Source organism: Polyodon spathula, chromosome 5 (genome assembly GCF_017654505.1).
Source record: "Polyodon spathula isolate WHYD16114869_AA chromosome 5, ASM1765450v1, whole genome shotgun sequence".
Lineage (NCBI taxonomy): Eukaryota > Metazoa > Chordata > Actinopteri > Acipenseriformes > Polyodontidae > Polyodon > Polyodon spathula.
This window is the reverse complement of record NC_054538.1, coordinates 21,420,217-21,439,205: the sequence shown is the minus strand read 5'-3', so window position 1 is coordinate 21,439,205 and position 18,989 is coordinate 21,420,217. Positions and strand designations below refer to the sequence as shown.

The 18,989-nt window shown below is 37.0% G+C and overlaps 1 protein-coding gene across 3 annotated transcripts in view; it reads right to left on the bottom strand.

Annotated features, from left to right (window-relative positions):
- Nucleotides 1–5,234: 5,234 nt before the first annotated feature.
- Nucleotides 5,235–18,989, bottom strand: part of dtd1 (D-aminoacyl-tRNA deacylase 1) — a 28,045-nt gene continuing 14,290 nt past the window's right edge. Inside the window, exons 5-7 of one of the 3 annotated variants that reach the window (XR_005950313.1) lie at nt 9,829–9,992; nt 6,964–7,018; nt 5,235–6,288 (exon numbers count right to left, since the gene is read on the bottom strand). Coding sequence is in view for 1 of the 3 variants with exons in the window: in XM_041250072.1 (XP_041106006.1) it covers nt 9,840–9,995 (156 nt within the window). In the remaining 2 variants the exon portion in view is untranslated. Of the gene's footprint in view, nt 6,289–6,963; nt 7,019–9,828; nt 9,996–18,989 lie in introns of all 3 variants that reach the window. The other 2 variants (XR_005950312.1, XM_041250072.1) reach the window with 2 other exon arrangements.

Below are 18,989 nucleotides of genomic sequence, written 5' to 3'. Positions count from 1 at the left end.
GGTGTACTTCTGGATAATAACCTCTCCCTTGATGCCCAAATCTCCTCAGTGGTCAAATCTTCCTTCTACCACCTCCGTAACATCTCAAAGGTCCCTACCATTCCCTCCCAGATGCAGAGATATTCTGTAGTGCATTCATCTCATCTTGACTTTACTGAAACTCTCAGCGGGTTCATGTCTTGCCCAACTGCACTGGCTACCTGTTAATTTCAGGATTATTTTCAAAATTCTCCTGCTTGCCTAAAAAGCCCTTTATCACACATGTCCAGAGTATCTCTCCAACCTGCTAACCAGCTATGTCCCTGCCTGGCTTGCTTGTTATACCCAAGCAAAAGTGCATCACACTCAGAGAGCGCTCTTTTAGCTTTATGGCTCAGACTCTCTGGAACTCTCTCCCAGCTTTAGTGCGTGAATCTCCCACAGCTCTTTAAGCCTGATATCAGTTATTAGCTGTTGTCTAACTTGCTATTTCAGATTTTTCACTGTAATCTTTATGTTACGATTCTCTATGACACATGTATCCACGATGTTTAGAACTCACATCCTAACCTTGTATTTAATGTACTTTGTGTTTTATTTAATTGTATTTAATGTATTGCATTGTGTTCACTGTTTAATGTATTATGTGTTTCCTGTAAAGCACTTTGTGATGGTGGTCCACTATGAAAGGCGCTATATAAAATAAATATTGATTGATTGATTGATTGATATACAGTAATTCTTCATTACGTGACTGTAGCAGGGCAGCAGGAGAGAAGCCCTGCACATGAAAAGGGGGCAGGGCAAAGCCCTGCCATAAAATGTGGTGTTTTTGGTTTTATATTGTTTATTTATTTTAGAATGGGGTACCCCTCCGCCCCTGTGTTTAGTGTGTATTTTTTTGTATCTGTTTTGTTTCATTTTTGTATTTATTTAAAAATATATGACGGTGTAGCCATGTATTGTTTTTTATTTAAATGTGTTCTGACAGAGGCGAGGTTGGCAGCTCGTCCTCTGCCAGGAGTAATTAAAAAAACACTTCTCGATTACCCTATCACTGTGACTCATTCAACTTTCTTCACATATAAGGACTGGAAACTACACAACTATGAATTTCCATGGGTCATTAATTGTAAGATCAAGAATACAGGGGTCAAAAATGGAGAATAGATAAATGGGCATTCAGAACAGAAAATAGGAGCCTTTTTTACACAGAGAATTGTGGGAGTCTGAAACCAGCTCCACAGTAATGTTGTTGAAGCTGACATCCTGGGATCCTTCAAGAAGCTGCTTGGTGAGATTCTGGGATCAATAAACTACTAACAACCAAACAAGCAAGATGGTCCGAATGGCCTCCTCTCATTTGTAACCTTTCTTATGTTTAAATTTAAGTAATATTAATCTGTGTTGAATTACATGATAGAATATGAATGCATTGTTGAATGTTGAATATATTTAAAATCTGAACTGAATATATGGTTAATTTGTCTTGAACATACTTAGTATATTACTTATTATACATTGAAAACAAATTACTACAATCAAATACAATCTACTTTTAATCTTATATTTATAACTTTAATATGCTGAAACAAGCGTTGATATATGATAGCACTGAATTTAATTAAAATTGAATATTGTCTAAACCTTAAATCATATGTCAAATGAATCAATCATATTTATAGCCAGAATTCTATGATTACTGTAAATTATATGTTCATATGTTTAAGTCTAACTTTTGACTGCACTTGGATATGAATGTAGTTTTGATGGTGATATAGAAGGATATTGTGGTCAAACTCTAGATCATTATAGTAAGGTATTGTCTATACATGGCTAAAGGCGAATCTTGAGAAGGTATCCAAATACATGTTTACTTGTCTCGAGATAGCTTAAGGGTTTATTTTACAATTACTTTGTGAATCAATGGTCTCTCCCCCTTCCTGGGCAGGGCTCTCATGCTTTCACTCCTTCTCTCTGACCTCACTTTCCTCTTTTTTCTTTCTATTTTCTCACTCTTCTCCTCTTCATCCTCCCCCATCACATCTGTTGTCTCACAGACTCTTTCATTACCTTTTCTCATCTCCTCCTCTTGAACATCCTCTAATTTGATGTCACTTTCTCCTTTTATCCATCTTGCATTCCTTTCTTTATCCTCTTTTACATCTCTTCATCACTGTCATTCTTTTACTCTATTTCTTGTTCTACTTCCTCCCTCACTTCTCATCCTCCCGTTTCACATTTCTCTCCCTGTCTACTTCCTCTTCAATTCATCTATCACTTTCCTTTTATCACGGGTCTTCAGGACCTTGCCCATATAACTTAGTCAAAAGAACATGAGAAAGTTATGTTTTTGCTTGTTTGGTTGTTAGTAGTCTATTGATCCCAGAATCTCATCAAGCAGCTTGAAGGATCCCAGGGTGTCAGCTTCAACAACATTACTGGGGAGTTGTTTCCAAACCCTCACGATTCTCTGTGTAAAAAAGTGCCTCCTATTTTCTGTTTTGAATGCCCCTTTGTCTAATCTCCATTTATGACCCCTGGTCCTTGTTTCTTCTTTCAGATCAAAAAAGTCCCTTGGGTCGACATTGTCAATACCTTTTAGAATTTTGAATGTTTGAATTAGGTCGCCACGTAGTCTTCTTTGTTCAAGACTGAATAGATTAAATTCTTTTAGCCTGTCTGCATATGACATGTCTTTAAAACCCGGAATAATTCTGGTCAATTGCACTCTTTTTAGAGCAGCAATATCCTTTTATAGTCCACATCATTATGCTATTTAAATGCTTCCTCCAGCCAGCTGTAAAGATGGTTGTTTCTGGTGTTTTGTGTGCTCAATTAATAAAATCAGCATCTTTGTGATGCTTCACAAGCATTAAAGAAGATACAGATGACATCACAACAGGTCCATGACATCATGCTAGGGCATCAGACTTGCCTTGATGACGCTGGGAAGCTTGAAATGTGTTGTGTCTGATTTTCTGTTTTGTATTTCTATGCTATGTCTATGCATAATGATTTTGTAATCACATGTACAGTAGGTTTGTGTGGGAGTATATTTGATATCTTACCATGGTAACTTGACATTGGAACAAAATATTGTTACACATTTGTAGATCAGAACTGGATAAAAAGTTTGATTTTGGGAGCAAACTTTGACCTTGAGAAAGAAAGCACCTATATTATGAATAGAGATTAAAGTAAAACGATTCAATTTTACAGTTCTAACCCATGAACTAGCTTGTGACAGAGCAACCTGTTTATGCGCTTTCTATGGTAATGCATGTTGATTAACCAGAGGAATGTATTTCACCTGCAGCCTCATTAGTGATAAACAGACAGTAGATTGTCCAGTAATAACTTATTAAGGCTTCAAAAGATTCCAGTCCATTAGCATTACCTCTTTTTTTGCATGGGCAGTGATATTTTTGCCAGTGTGATTGAGGAATACACACACATATTGAAGTTACAGACATTTTACTTTTAAATGTAGCTGCTGTACAAGATCCTGTTCAAGATGTGCACTTATCTGTATCAGATTGTCCATCTATCAATGAATTTCAGTGTCTGATAATACTCGACGGTGGAATCTACGGCAATGTTTACAATGAATGGAATGTTTTTTTTCTAGAATTTCGACGTCATCATATTGTCATCATCCTCTACTTTTCTAGATATTGGAAATGGAGAGGGTATATTCAAAATTCATAGTACACAAGGGACTAAATGATTTTAAATCAGGCAACATAAATGCATTTCCTTTATTAATTCAGACCAGTTTCAGTGTCTTTAGAAATTATTAAAAATAAAATCCATACATGCTATAAAAGGGTTATGCAAAGGTATAATAACATATTTTCAAATGCAGTCAATTCTCTTTAATACGAATTTCAAGGGACCAGGACAAAAATGTATCTTATCAGTAATTCTTATTATGAGGAGTCTAAAGCCTGTTTTTATTAAGTTACAGTAACACTGAAATAAAATGTCAATTACACAACAATGAAAAATCTAATCAATTTAAAAGTATTGTGCATTTTATTGAAAATAAATTGCTGCAAGTTAACTTTTAAAAAGTAGACATTGCATATGAACTGCACTTGAAATCTGCATGGCCCATTCTGACCAGGGGCATTTTTAAACCATAAAAGCAAGACCTGTATTACTGTATCCCGGTTTTTTAGAATGATTGACAGTGTTCAGAAGAATGTTTTGAAATCTGCAGCACCATCTTTCTTTTTCTTCTACAGTGGTGAATTATGCACACCTGTCCAATTTTCTCTGCAAGGACAGTGTCTGTTTTTACATGAGCACTATGGCAACATGAAATGCATCATAGGATCAGTAGTCCCCAAACAGCACTAAAATACAGCACAGAGGCACTAATCTGGATGCAAGTTAATACATTTCATATATTTCCATTAGCATAAATTGAGTATCTTAAAAGCTAAAATAATATAATATATATATATATAATAGATATATATTATTATATATATATATATATATATGTACATGGAGTGACTTCAGTTTTCAGGTATTGTGATACATATTTGTGCATAACAATGTTTATTACCACGATCGCCGTAATTTGTTAAACAATTTGTGAAGTCAAACAATAACGTCATCATTACAAGAGCTGTCTGTGTGTCATAGCGCATCATTGGACTTTGCAGTTTTCACCTGTGTCCATCACACACCTGTTTCTGCTGCCACTGGTTCAAGATTGCTATGGATTCAACTTCCCTGCTGGTGTGAGGGCAGCGTGTGCAGGAACCGTGTAAGAACATCAGTAAAGGACACAGGTTACTTTGGGGCTGTTATGTGTTGGTATATGTTGTGTTATTTTATTAGTTAGTTACTTCAGTATTTTAAATGTTTAGAACTTCATCTGCTTTTATGTCTACTATGTCTTTTCATCTGCAACTTTTACTGTTAGTTCCTAAAATTTAGCAGCGAAAAAAATAAAAGTTTTGGTAATGAAAAATATTTTGTTCAGTAATTTGTTCACAATGTAAAGATTATTCAAAGCGTCTTACTGGCTGACTGCATCAGTTGTTTGATTTCTTTAACTCATCATTCAAACCAGAGACTAGTTGCTATTGTGGTTAGTGTATTGCCGCTGACAGCAAACACTATTTTCGATTTTTAAAAAAACTTTATTTGTTATACTAAATTTAAATAGACTGACTGAGCGTATAGGACAGCGAGGAAGCTGGTTTAGTCCACACTGACAGACAACATTCAGTGGGCGTGTACAAGAACAGAGATCAAGCAGAAAAAGGAAAAAAAAATACAGAAATACTGTACTGTATTGGCAGATTTTTCTGGAGGATTTATTTAGAACAGTGATTAAACATAATTTGAAAGATAACATTCTACCACAGATCAATGCCCTCGTATTGACAAATCAGTTTAAAGGAAATCTCCGATCCATTTTCAAATAGCTTTTTTATACCTTCCTGTTGATAAATATAAAGAATACAATGTAGTCCAAAGAAGTGTCAGTGGCCCACAAGTTTAAAGACAAAATCCTTTTTATAAGACATATCCAGTGTAAGGGTACATTTGTTGTTTCCCTAAGTACAATATATTTTGCTAAGCCTCCCTTTCCATGCAGCACATTTGCCACTTAAGAGTAGTTTTTAAAAGCAAGAAGCACAGACATTGCATTTTACTAGCATGTACACACAGCCATTGCCCATGTAACTTTCAGGCATGTTTTAATTATGCTAAATGTTTGTCCCTTTTTCACAGTATCAGCTTCTTATGATGCCACATATATCACGCCTTCACGTATGCTCTGGTAACTTTGCTACAGTATTTGAGAATGGTCAGGTATGCAGACGTACAAACCCCACAAAACAAAGCTCATGTACTCTCTGCTATATGATATATTGAAATGTTTTTCTTGGGCAGGCAGACCACACTGAACTGGATGGCTGTTAACTGTTTTATGCCAGAAAATAGAAGCTGCTGCTACAAACAACATAACACATGTTCTACAACACAATTGCTTATTTTCAGCGTGATATTACAAAAAAAAAAAAAAAAAAAAACGGCAAAATAAATAACTCATGCCTGGCCCCTTAGCCATGACAGAAAACTTGTTTCAAAAGTGTTGTTTTACATTTAGTCAAACTTCTTTACATTTCTGTCCAAATTTAAATCAAGGTTTTGATTTACTTTGGTTTAACATCTAAATAAATATAAAAGTTATTTCCCCAGAGTCCTCGTTTCAGTAAAAGATGCCCAAGCCAATGAAGTTTAAGTCTTATGGAAATAGTTCACCATGCGCTAAGAGAAAACCTAAAAGAAAGAAAAAAGTAGTATTAGCTGTGATTGAGGGTTGATCTTGCAGTACTGTATGTCACAAGCAATGCTAATTAAAAATATACCAGGATCTGAATTGAACAGAAATTAGATTTATTTTACCTGCTACCTACACACATAAAAAAAAATCTAGGCTTAACTGCAGGTTTGGTAACATTAAAAAATACAGTCCTGTAGAAGTAAAAAAAATATATAATAAAACAAACAAAAAAAACTTTAAAACTTAGTTTTAAGTATTCTGTCCAGTTACCCTGATACTTCAACTGTAGTATATCAATGTCAAATATACTGGACACTGGGCAGCAAAAGGTTCAACTGGTAATCGATGCATATGTTATTGGGTGTACTGCTGAACTAAAAACTATTTCAAAATGTTATAATTTGGGATGTTACTACCCTAAAGTTGCATTAGGCAAGTCCAAAACAGGGAAAAGGATCAAAATTCATGAAAACCCTAACAGAAACCCAACTGAAGCTCACATATACTGCTGCATAGTCCATGTCACTAAAATGCAAGAAACCACTAAAAAACTACTGTACAAATATATGACATAAGTATTAATTAATGAAACATTCAATGTCTTAGTTTACATGTTTGTTTACTCTTACTCAAGGCATTTCTGTCTCGTGAAATAAACATGGACTTGATACCTTTTTGAGTTTCCATGTGGAGCCTTTCACTTTCCTGGGAACGCCCACTTTACCCCTGTCATGCAAATTAATGGAGAAGGGGAAGGGCTGATATTTAAAATTAGCCATGCATCATGCCCAGTTCGATTCTCGTGCAGTTTAGCAGGAAGCTTGCAAAAAAACTGTTTCCATGTATAGAGAAGGCTACACGAGAGACTCCTGAGGAAATACATGTGACATCCAGTTCGATATAAATGGTTAATAAAGCTCTGATTCGCTGATGGATCGTGCCTGCTTTTTTAATACTTTGCTTTAGTGTTGTCGCCTACACTGCTTTTCACACATCATCTGAAAGAGGGTTATATTTTTATTAATAATAAATTGGGCCAAATCCAAATAGTGGTTGAACAAGTGTTTGGGCTATTGAAAGGGAGATGGCAGATACTACTGAAGAGTACTGAAGTGAACCATGAGTTTGCTCGCCAAATTATTATCGCCTGTTGTATCCTGTGCCAGGAACATAAGGAGGTGTTCAGGCATCAGTGGCTTCTGACGGAGAGTGAAGTGGAGGAACAGCTACCTCAGCTGCCAGCAAGAATTACACAACAGCGATATGAAGAGAGTCCTGCTATTAGAGATGTACTGCATCTTTATTTTTGTAACCCGATGGTGTGCTTTTATTTTGCATCACATTTTTGTTTCATTAGCTTATTTTGTATCTCTTTATACAAAAAATAGCATCCTCGTTTGTGTTGTACTTGTATGACTAATTCTGCTAAATAAAGTATTGGAATATTGAATAGTATTGTTGATTCCCAAGAAATAAGTCACAAAAATTCCACAAATTTTATTTTGGGAGTGGTTAAATAATTTTCGTGTTGTGCATTGTATCAAGCTGCCTCATCATATCCTCCTCCCTTATTATGGATATTAAAACCAGAGTCTCATCATTGCTCCAACGGATGTAAGTGGAGGATGGACACTTCGCTCAGACATAACTAGGAGAAATTGCACAGGAGTGTAGTTATACACATTTAAACATTGTACTCAGTAGTACTTTACAATACAGATGTTTTGACAGTTGTTTGCTGCAGTTTATCAAACATTTTTAGTAACAGTTTTAAACAGAAACTTGGTAAATACAATCTGTATGATACTTTACAAACATCTTTAGATCCATGCATGATTAGCATGTTTTAGGGAAGACGAAGAAAAAAGTGAGGTTATCTGCAACATCAATCAGACAAGGAAAATACTGCAAACAAAACATGAAATTCCCTGCTGCCATCTTTGGACCATAGTAACTTATGTATTTTATAGTGGCTTTAGGTAAGGCACTTGAATGAGCTAATTAACATTTTCACGAGAAGCTTGTGTTTCCATGTGCAAGTAGCCATTGATTTCACGAGAATTTCCTTGATTCTCCCGGATAAATTAGACTTTCCTGTTGAAGTACTGCGGCCGTTTTTTGCGGGCACTTTCACAATACAATTTTGTTTTTACTTATAATCATAAATATGCTATCTGGATTACCTACTCCAAATAAAAGTCTAGTGTGCTGGACACAAAAGAACATACAGTTAAAATTATGAGGACATGACACATTTGTTATCTAACCCTCTGGAACACTGGCTTTTTTAAATATTCACCAGAATGTATCTGATGACAGAGTAAAAGCAGTGGGGGAATGATCTAACAGATAGAGCCTGCTGGCAGTTTTTCCTGACTAAACTAGCTACATTTTTTAAAAAAAACATCACATCAATGTCCTGCTGGGATGAGTATTGTTTGTTGAATTGCTTCCTCTTGACAATTTGTCCAGTCGACACACTTCTAGAATTTACCTTTTTTTGTTGGCAGTTGTCATTTTGATGTTTCCAAGCTCAACAAAAATGTCAGACCAATACTTGACAGGACTATATCCCCACATCCCAGAGACAACCAGAACAGACGCCTGCGTTAATGAGACTACAATGGCCGCTGTTTACACTGAAACTGGGCAAACACCTCATCTGACAAATTAAACTATGCTTCTCATTGGCACAAGTGCCTCCTCAATAACGAAGCCTGAACTGCATTTTCAACCTTGACCTTGACAAAGAACTTAGATCATTTAGATTTTTTTCATAAGAAAGGATTTTTGAAGTTGGTTCCAAGAGTGAAAAACTAAAGATGTGCTGTGTTTGGAGACATTGAAACCTTTCCCAAGGGAATCTGACCTGCCCTAGGTGAAAGTACTGCTTGGATTGTTTTAATTATTTTTGGTTTAATATCTCTATCATGTTGTTTAACTGCTCAAGTCGAGAGATGTACTTGTGCCCAGTACTTTCAAGTCAAAATCCTGGTCTTCCGAACTTCAACAATGTTCTAAATCTGTTAGAAAGTTCTTAATGTTTAAGTTAAACAAATGTGTTTTATTTAAATACCGTACACATGTACTTGAATTAGTGTTTCAGACTAAACTTTGTACATTTCTGCATCATACTTTGTACTGCTTTTAATGGGATACTTTGTTTTTTAACAAGTAATAAGTAGACATCTTATTAATATATCAAATCAACCACAAAAATTGTGCAAAACTTTAAAAAGAAAGAAAATGTAAGTAGCGACTCTTAAAATAAAATGCTGAGCCCAAATCTGGCAACTCTGCACTCTAGTAATGACAGTCGTCTCTCTCTGCATCTGTGCTAATTTGGGAAACACTTCCTGAAGTAAGAGCTTTTAGGATCTCTCTTCAGCTCCCAAACCTCACCACCACAAGAGACAGAGGGAACAATAACCACCCCTTTGAAGTGATGAACCGAGGTATGTCACTAATATTTGTACAAGTGTGTCTATCAGGGGAAACAAGACTAATGGTAATCTCATCTGTTTCAAAAAGCGTACCGCACTCCAATTTAAGGCTCTCTTTCAGACGACACGTCCCCCTCGGCTCCGCTGCTGGCGCTGGGGTCAACTTTAGCCCGCGCAGCAGCTTTCTCCTTGCCTGACTCGGAGGGTCCCTTGTTTCTGGTCTTTTCTTTCCGCTGCTGCTGCTTTTCCAGCTTTGCCTGCTGGAAGGAACAAAGAAAAGTCAAAGTGTGTAAAAGTGCTGTGGTTTGAACTGATATTGGCTCACCTACAGCTATGGCCAAAAGTTTTGCATCACCCTATAGAATTAACTAATTTTGCTTCATAGAGTCGAATGAAACGAGCTGAATAATGTTACAGTAACTTATTGAATTACATACCGCTTTGTAGTTTGCCATATACTTAACTGACAAAAAAATGTAAATGTGAAATTTCAAAACCAAACATGAAATACTGTATTACTATTATGGCTTCCGGTAGGATTTTGCGATATCATTTTTGCGATATCAAATCACATTCTCTCCAAGCGTCGTTCAAATCACATTTTCTCTAAGTTGCCAATCTTGGCTGGGGTCCAGCAGGGAGCGTTGCATTTTCTTTACCCTCCCGCAGAAATAGGATGGAAAATTGTAAGTGTCAAGTTTGCCTCGTTGTGCTCCTTGCAACCATTGCTGGTCAGACTCCCAAAGCATAAAGCCTGAAATTTCACAGGCTCAGTTTTGTAACAAATATTAAGCCAACATTGCCAGGGGTTCAAAAAAACTATAATTGGGCAGTTCTCACATAAGTATCATCAGAATTGTTTTGGTCTGCATTGAGATAAATATAAATAAAAGATAGAATAACCGCGTCTTACATGAAAGCAGGGATAGGCAAAAAGTAGACCAGCCTGTGTGTTACCCCTGAAGGCTTTGTATGTCAAAAAAGAATGATTAAAAAAAAAGGTTTTTTTTGCATTTTTACACAGACTAAATATATTACAATGGGCTGATGAAAGGCAGCACCAATAACACCATTTCAAAAAGTAACGTCCTCCCAAAAACACTCTCCAAGGCTCACGTTTTGTATGATTTCATCTGTTTCACACTGGTGTTGGCAAGGCAAAAGCAAATTTTTTTTGCTCAAAAAATATTTATTGAACAGCATTTTACAAGGGATGTAATGTAGGAGTTAGCATATAATTGAACATGACAATACACAAATAACAAAGCAGACTTTGCTGATGGTGATTGATTTAAAATCTGCTTATTCTGGGATAATTGCCTTGGAAGAACCCAGAAAAGGTACATTTCTGACCAGAAAACTCTCCATTCTAATACAATTCAAATCTGGGCATCGTTATTGTTACTGTGCCATGAGCATTGTTATGTTATTTTTATTTATTTTACGTTTTTTCTGCGCCATATGCTATGAAGGCGAATGAAATCAATGCATTACTTGCAAAAGAGCCAAAACAATGCGGGAAAAACACTGAAACAGCAGCAGAAGCCAGCAAGTGGAGACTAGCACGTGACTATAGAATGCACTTTTGGAATTGATTCCACCATATTAGATCCCAGCACTGTATGTGTATGAGTTAACTGATCACAGCAGTGCAGCCACAGATAAGGCAATCACTTGAAAAAATCAAATTTAAAGAGTTAATTATCATTATAGAATGTCTCAGCCACATGTGATGAAAGGACAATCAGTCTTATAAAAGGAACAGAAACACAACTCATTATTTTGGCTTGCCCATTATTGAAAACCCAAAGATGAACTTCTACAGATACTTCTCACAAGGAAAAAAAAAAAAAAATTGTTATTTATGGAGGACAAATAAATTAATCATGTAAAGAGCTGCTGCCAATAGGTCCTATAAATCCCTTTAAACAGTCCAGGAACAGTAATTTCACTGCTGTTTATTACAGCGCGTTATCTAACTTCTTCAGGCCTTATGGCACAATATATCTATCCGCTCTGTTTCTGCTAAATCATCCCTTCCTTGTGGATATATCAGCTCATTGGGTCCCGCTCTAAAAATAGATGGCAAATCCTCACCCGCCGCTATTAACTCCTTCGACCCTTATTAAAAAGGTGAACATTTTCTGTTTTCAAAACCATACAAATCAACCTGGGACTGTAAATTAGACAAACTAGCCCATAACGTTTGATGCAGTCAATTGTGTGCTTTTGGGCAAAGTGTAGTTACTCACTGTGCTGCTTAGCTTTTGTTTTTTGTCACAAAGCTGATTTAGAGTTGAATGCATAATGGTATATTAACTTACTGTGAGAAACATCTATACCAGTTTAATTAAACTCAGCAGACAGTGACACAGATTGCCATATTAGGTTTGGGATCATGTTAAAGGTCACCTACCAATTTTATCTTCCGAGTTCATGCAACTTGGCAAATATGAAGTCTGTATCTCAAATGCTTTCTAATATGAGTTGCTGAACCTGTGACCAATCTAACAGTACTAAAACAACCTTATGGGATGTTTAATTCAATGAGTACCACTACAACTCCACATTTTTGTTGGCATGTCAATATTCTATAAAACTACCTAAAGATTTGCAGATAAAACTATGGACAATTTAAATGTATATGTATATTGCAAAAAAACAGTCCTGTAATTCAGACACTTTCAGACAGTCCATGCATATGGATGGCTACAATACCTAATTTCTCAATTTTCCGTGCATTTTCAGAAACAAGTCTTTCTTATTATAATTTATAAAAGCTTGGCCTCTAGAAAGCGTCCGAAGGCTTACGCAAATTATTTTCTAATCCCAAGCGGTTCCACATATCATCCCTGTGGTGAATCATTTTCATCACTATTAACCACTTCAACTCCAGATGTAAAAATGAAACCCCTTCCCAGGTATCAGATATGAAAATAATAATGTTTTCAAATCAGTACTGGCTAAAAAAATATTAACATATGATGAATAAAAGACAAACAAATGACCTAAACTGTGTTTTTCATTAACCCTCTATGTTCCTGTGTACTACATACCCATGTTCAATAAAACAAGTTGCTTTTTTTATTTTATTTTTTACTTTTTGTTTGAACAATGAAAACAAAAGCGCTGCTAATAACAATAATAACAATAATCAGTAAACAGTAATTATCAAATAAAAACCAACATCAAAATGTGTGCCATTATCGACTTGCTCTGTGCCACTTACTGAAATGCTGAATACAACAGAACCCGGGATTGGCGTAGCAACCACTGCACATTTTTTCTTGTTTCCTTCTATTGTTTTCATTTTCATAGCAGACCCTGCACCTTTTCTGCGGTCTCTGCCTCCCTTGTGTTGGAGGGATAGACACAAATGCGTGTACACAGCTACTTCGGCAGGCATTGTGATGGATCTGGCTGTTGCAGACGCCTGCTTCATTGCCTTGTACCCAGAGTTGTGTTTTGATAGTATTTCGTCACAGCACTGCCATTTCAAACCAAACAGCTTCCCGTTTGCAGCTGGCTTACCTGTAAAGTAGCTGCATGCTCTTTTGTTTGTACAGACACAAAAGGTAAGTGATTAGCTTTTCGGGAACAAAAGCCAATGGAGAACGCAAACTCTCAAGTCCCACGGCAGGGTGCACATCTGTGTAAATAGGTGCAAAATCAAATAATGGAGGACTGGCATCATGGTAGGGATCAGTAATAAACACCCGGTCCCCTGCTGTTCTTGGCACCACATCCTCCTCTTCATCATCATCGCTGAGTGATAAGTCAGCATCACTGTCGCTGGTATCAAAATCCTCCGAACCAACTTTGAAATCCTCTTCACTCCTGTTATTGCTCTCCACGTACATTGCTATGTTTAGCTTTCGCTAAAAAACTACATAAACTACAACTAAACAAGTAAAACTAATAATAAAACAAAAAACAATAATATAAAACATTATATATACAGTGCCTATAGAAAGTCTACACCCCCTTTCAAATTGTTCACCTTTTGTTGCCTTATAGTCTGGAATTAAAATGCAATAAAATTGTTTATTTTTTCATTTATCTACACATCCTACCCCACAACTTCCAAGTGAAAAAAGTTTTTTTTGAAATTTGTAGAACATTAATAAAACATAAAAACTGAAATAGCTTGGTTGGATAATTATCCACCCCCTTGTAATAGCAATCCGTAATTAGCTCTGGTGTAACCAATCACCTTCAAAATCACACACCATGTTAAGTGGCCTCCACCTGTGTTAAATTGTAGTGATTCACATAATTTCAGGATAAATTCAGCAGTTCCTGTAGGTTCCCTCTGCTGGGTAGTGCATTTCAAAGCAAAGACTCAACCATGAGCACCAAGGCACTTTCAAAGGAACTCCGGGGCAAAGTTGTTGAAAGGCACAGATCATGAGATGGGTATAAAAAAAATATCAAAGGCCTTGAATATCCCTTGGAGCACAGTCAAGACGATTATTAAGACGTGGAAGGTGTATGGCACCACCAAGACCCTGCCTAGATCAGACCGTCCCTCCAAACTGGATGACCGAGCAAGGAGGAGACTGATCAGAGAGGCTAACAGAGAAGTCCTTGAGGAAAACGTGCTGCTCTCTGCAAGAAAGCTGAAACTGGGACTGAAGTTCACCTTTCAGTATGACAATGACCCAAAGCACACAGCCAAAGCTACACTGGAGTGGCTAAGGAACAAAAAGATAAATGTCCTTGAGTGGCCCAGTCAGAGCCCCAACCTAAATCCAATCGAAAATCTGTGGCATGACTTTGATTGCTGTCCATCAACGATCCCCAAGGAGCTTGACAGAGCTTGAACAGTTTGTAAAGAAGAATGGTCAAATATTGCCAAATCTAGGTGTGCAAAGTTGGTAGAGACCTATCCCAACAAACTCACAGCTGTAATTGCTGCTTCCACCAAGTATTAACTTATCCAATTATGATGTTTCAGTTTTGTATTTTTAATATAGAATTTTTTTCTTAATAAAAACTTTTTTATTTATTTGACATACGTGCATACGTTATGGTGTTGAAGTGGTTAAATCATAACCCTGTTTATTTTGTTGACTTAAGTAATAGATTACCTTTTTTTAATCTTTTCAAGAATCAATGGCAGCTGCAGAATATAAATATGCTAGATTGCAAGAGAAAAAAAGTTGCACATTGCTAACATGCATGCTAACTTTTTTTTTTTTTTTAATGAAAACACAGCTTTGAATCTACCAATACAGTAATCTGTCACATATCTGACTGCGGTGCGACAAGAGTGAGGGCAGATATGTAAAAAGAGGATGAATGAATCCTGTTTTAAATACCATTACACACAGCTGAAACAATTACTATATTCACACAATTATTGTTTTGAGATTCAGCTTTTATTAGGAAGCTCCCCTAAATCCTTTGTTTAGAAAGATGCAGAGTATTAATGCCTGTGACCGAGTAGCTGTCTACCACACGGGTGTGTGCATTCGCTGCTGAGGGGCAGGCAGGAGATGGAGACGGAGGATGAAGTTGATACGCCCCGTAGGCGAACAGGATTTATTTACATATCAACACACTGGAGAGCTCACATGACACTACCAGCAATGGTTATGCAAGGAGCACATACAACACGGTTTACGAAAACTCTGGTAGGATCTACAATATCTGAACTAATCTTCCCTGTTCAATAATAAACTAACATTGCTGATGAGGTTGATCATGGCAGATAAACAGTTAGGGCGGATATGTAAACGTTTTGTTTTATTGATGTTAGTACTGTTAATATTACATTAGTGTTCAAGTAGTTTATGTATACCGATTTTTATTAGATTATATTGTGGAACATGGGTGGGTGAGTTGTTTAAACCGATGGTTACCTGTTTCATGGACCTGATTTTTTTTTGTTGCTGTTTTTTTAATGCTGAAAATCTGGAAGCCCTAAATATAATGTAAAAAAATAAATTAAATAAAGGTTGTTTATAAGGAGCCATATGTGTTATATACAGTGCGTTTGCATCAAAGACAAAAAAAAATCAATTATCTGTTTATGTGCATTATATTTTGCTATAAAACTCTTTCATGGATTGACATTGTTCTGGGAAAATGTGTTACACTTACTGAAATAAAAATGCATTTAAATTAGAGGGGAAGAGGAAGGGACTTTATTAATAATATAAACAGACAGTTATCACAAAAGATCAAGATAATTGTTTTCTGCCAAAATGGGCCCCAAAGATAGGCTGCAATGGCAACAGGGAATACTTCACGTAAGGCTGTGGATTTAAGCTGAGGAAGATTTTGATTTCTGGAGGCCAGACATCTGAGAACCACTGATTAAGAAAAATTCCACCAAAACCGACAGAAGCATCCCTATGAAGTGAGAGGTCGTGGGGCAGAAATTAAGTCATCATAAAACAGAGAAAGGATCACATCCTCATGTCTTTACGGGCTTCAGCTGTAATATTAATGTGAGAGTTGAGATTTTTAGCTGTTGTAGAGACACCGAGATGACGAGAAATAAATGTCCCACCTTGAGGAATGATACAAATAGCAAAATTGAAATGTCCCAGAGAGAGAGTCAATGTGTTTCAATTTAAATCGGAAGGCAGTCGGGCTTCAAATCGAACAGTATCCAAAGTTATTCCTAGGAACTCAAGAGAGTGAAATGGACCGATGGTTTTCTCCTCTGAGAGGGGGACACCAACTGCTGAGAAGAGAGACCTGAGTTCTAAGAGTGCTTCAGTTGGAGGGGCTGATGGAGGAGATATGAGGATAAAGTCATCCAACAAGTGCAGCAGAAAGGGGATGTGATTAAAATTGAGAAGAATCCAGCAGAGGGCTTCGTAGAGTAAATCAAAGACCTTAGGGCTGCTGCAGCATCCAAAAGTTAGTTTAGTAGTGAAGTAAAATTGCCCTTCCAACACATACCAAAAAGATGGAGAGAAGGGAGTATAGGCATGACTTTGAAAGCGTCGGAAATGGCCACTTTAGCTCACCAGGAACCCCGTCCTGATACTTTGATGGAATGGATGGCATCAGATATTGTGAGGTAATGAAGAGAAAACTGATCCGAGGGAATGAGAGAATTACTGCTACTGACAGAAGAGTCGCGAGGGGCAGAGAGGTCAATGAAGAGGAACTTCTTGCCTGACATTTTCCTTGTAGCTACTCCAATAGGATTGATGTGGAACTGAGGGAAGGGAGGGGCTGAAAATAGGCCCTCCATTAATCCCTATGAGATCCCAGAATTGAAGAGCGAATCGATGACTTCTGATTCCTTTATATCAGATTGGAGGTTTTTTACAAGTAGAGGAAGAAGAGATGGATTATAAACCAGCAGAAAAACCACTAGTAAGGCCAGAAATAAGATAATTAACAAAAAACAATCAGGGTGATTTTGAACAGCATCTGATAGAGCCAGGATGTTGATGGGGTACAGGCGATTAGTAATTTGGATTTCTGTTGTGACTTTTGAAGCGAAAAAAAAAGGCTCTGCCAATACAAAATTGCAGTACGAAACTAATAAAGTGGTCCGTTCGCTCCCTGCTTCAATGGGCAACCTTATTTGAACAGAGCTTTCAGGAGTTTGTTGATGGGCCAATCCTTGTAAAAAAATGCAACAGAGATTCATCCTCAGGTTTGATGCATTTAGAGTGGCGAAGAGGAATGGCAACGGGCACAGCTGGATAAGCGCAGGTTTAATGAATGTTTAATGAATTTAATTAGTCCTCTTAATAAAAGTACCTTCAAGTCAACCCATTTTTTTTACACTCTTAGTACAGGCAACATTCCCAAAACTTCTCTTAAATCAGATGGTGCCAAACATTAAACAGATTCATATTAGGTTGTGTTCATTTAATCTACTCTCTTACAATTCAGAGTAATTAGGCACCGGTACTGAATTTCCTAATCCTTTGTATTGATGTAAAAATCAATCCCCGGGATCGATATCAACACCTGAAAAAAGTTCAATTTTAAAAGCATGAAAGACAGTAATGTGCAGAGCTTGGAAAGCATTTATTAGCCTGAACCAATTTTTCTGCAATATCAGCATCTCTTCTACAGCAATGTGTTTTTGTGTTCTACTTTCAGCTCTGTGGCCCTGTACACCTGCTATAAATAAATGCACTTCATCAATAATAAACAGGATAGGTATTCAGTGGGGGCAGTTATAGATATATACTGTGCAGGAACGCATAGAACTGGACAAGAACGTTCTACTTTTCTTTAGCCCATTTTACCATTCTCATTTAAAATGCAGCTTTGGGGAAACATGCTGATTGTGCAATTTGGAATGCTTGCACCAGTACTAAAGCTACCACAAGTTTGGGAGGATTTTGCTATGAGAAAACTTACTGTATAATAATTCCTCGACTAATTTAGCTTAATGCTACCATGCGACACATCCGAACTAATGGAATGTTTTGTATTACACTGGGTCCTATTCACAGTTTTCACGTATAAGTTGTTTAAAATACATTGTTCTTGGAGGTTTCTGGCTTCTTTAATGACACTTATGAATATTATCCAGACTTACTGGGTCATGTTTACTCATTATATTTAGGACACACACCACACACACACACGCTGCCAACTGGGGCAGTTTTATAATGTAAAACAACAGTCATAGCTACAGTGACTAGCCAAAAAATTAGACAATCTAGGAAAAGTCAGAAAGAACCCTGGTCTGCAGTGTATGCAAATGTGTGTGGTTCCTTTTACCAATTCAAGCTGTGTGAGAGCTGAATGCAACTGTTCAGCAACAATCCCGGGAAAGTAAGGATCTCAGACTTTACAAGAGGCATGGTAGTGGGTTCCCATACAACTGGCTCATCCCTCAACACAGTGGCTGTATTGACCAACACATCTATCTAGACCAGGACTTCTCAAACTCAGTCCTGGGGACCCCCTGTGGCTACTGGTTTTCATTCCAACTGAGCTCTCAGTTACTTAACTAGACCCTCAATTGAACTGATAATTTGCTTAAACAGTTATTTTTACTTGTTTTCAGCTCTTGAACAGTTGCATAGTTCACGTTGGCTGTAACATTTTATAAGTAAATTGAACTGCAGCTGTTTAAGACCTGGAAACAAGTCAAAAGGTCTAATTAAGCAAATTATCAGTTCAATTAAGGGTCTAGATCAGTAATTGAGAGCTCAGTTGGAATGAAAACCAGCAGCCACAGGGGGTCCCCCGGACCGAGTTTGAGAAACCCTGTTATAGATGGAGATGAGATTACTTAATTACATGTACAAATGCATTAACAG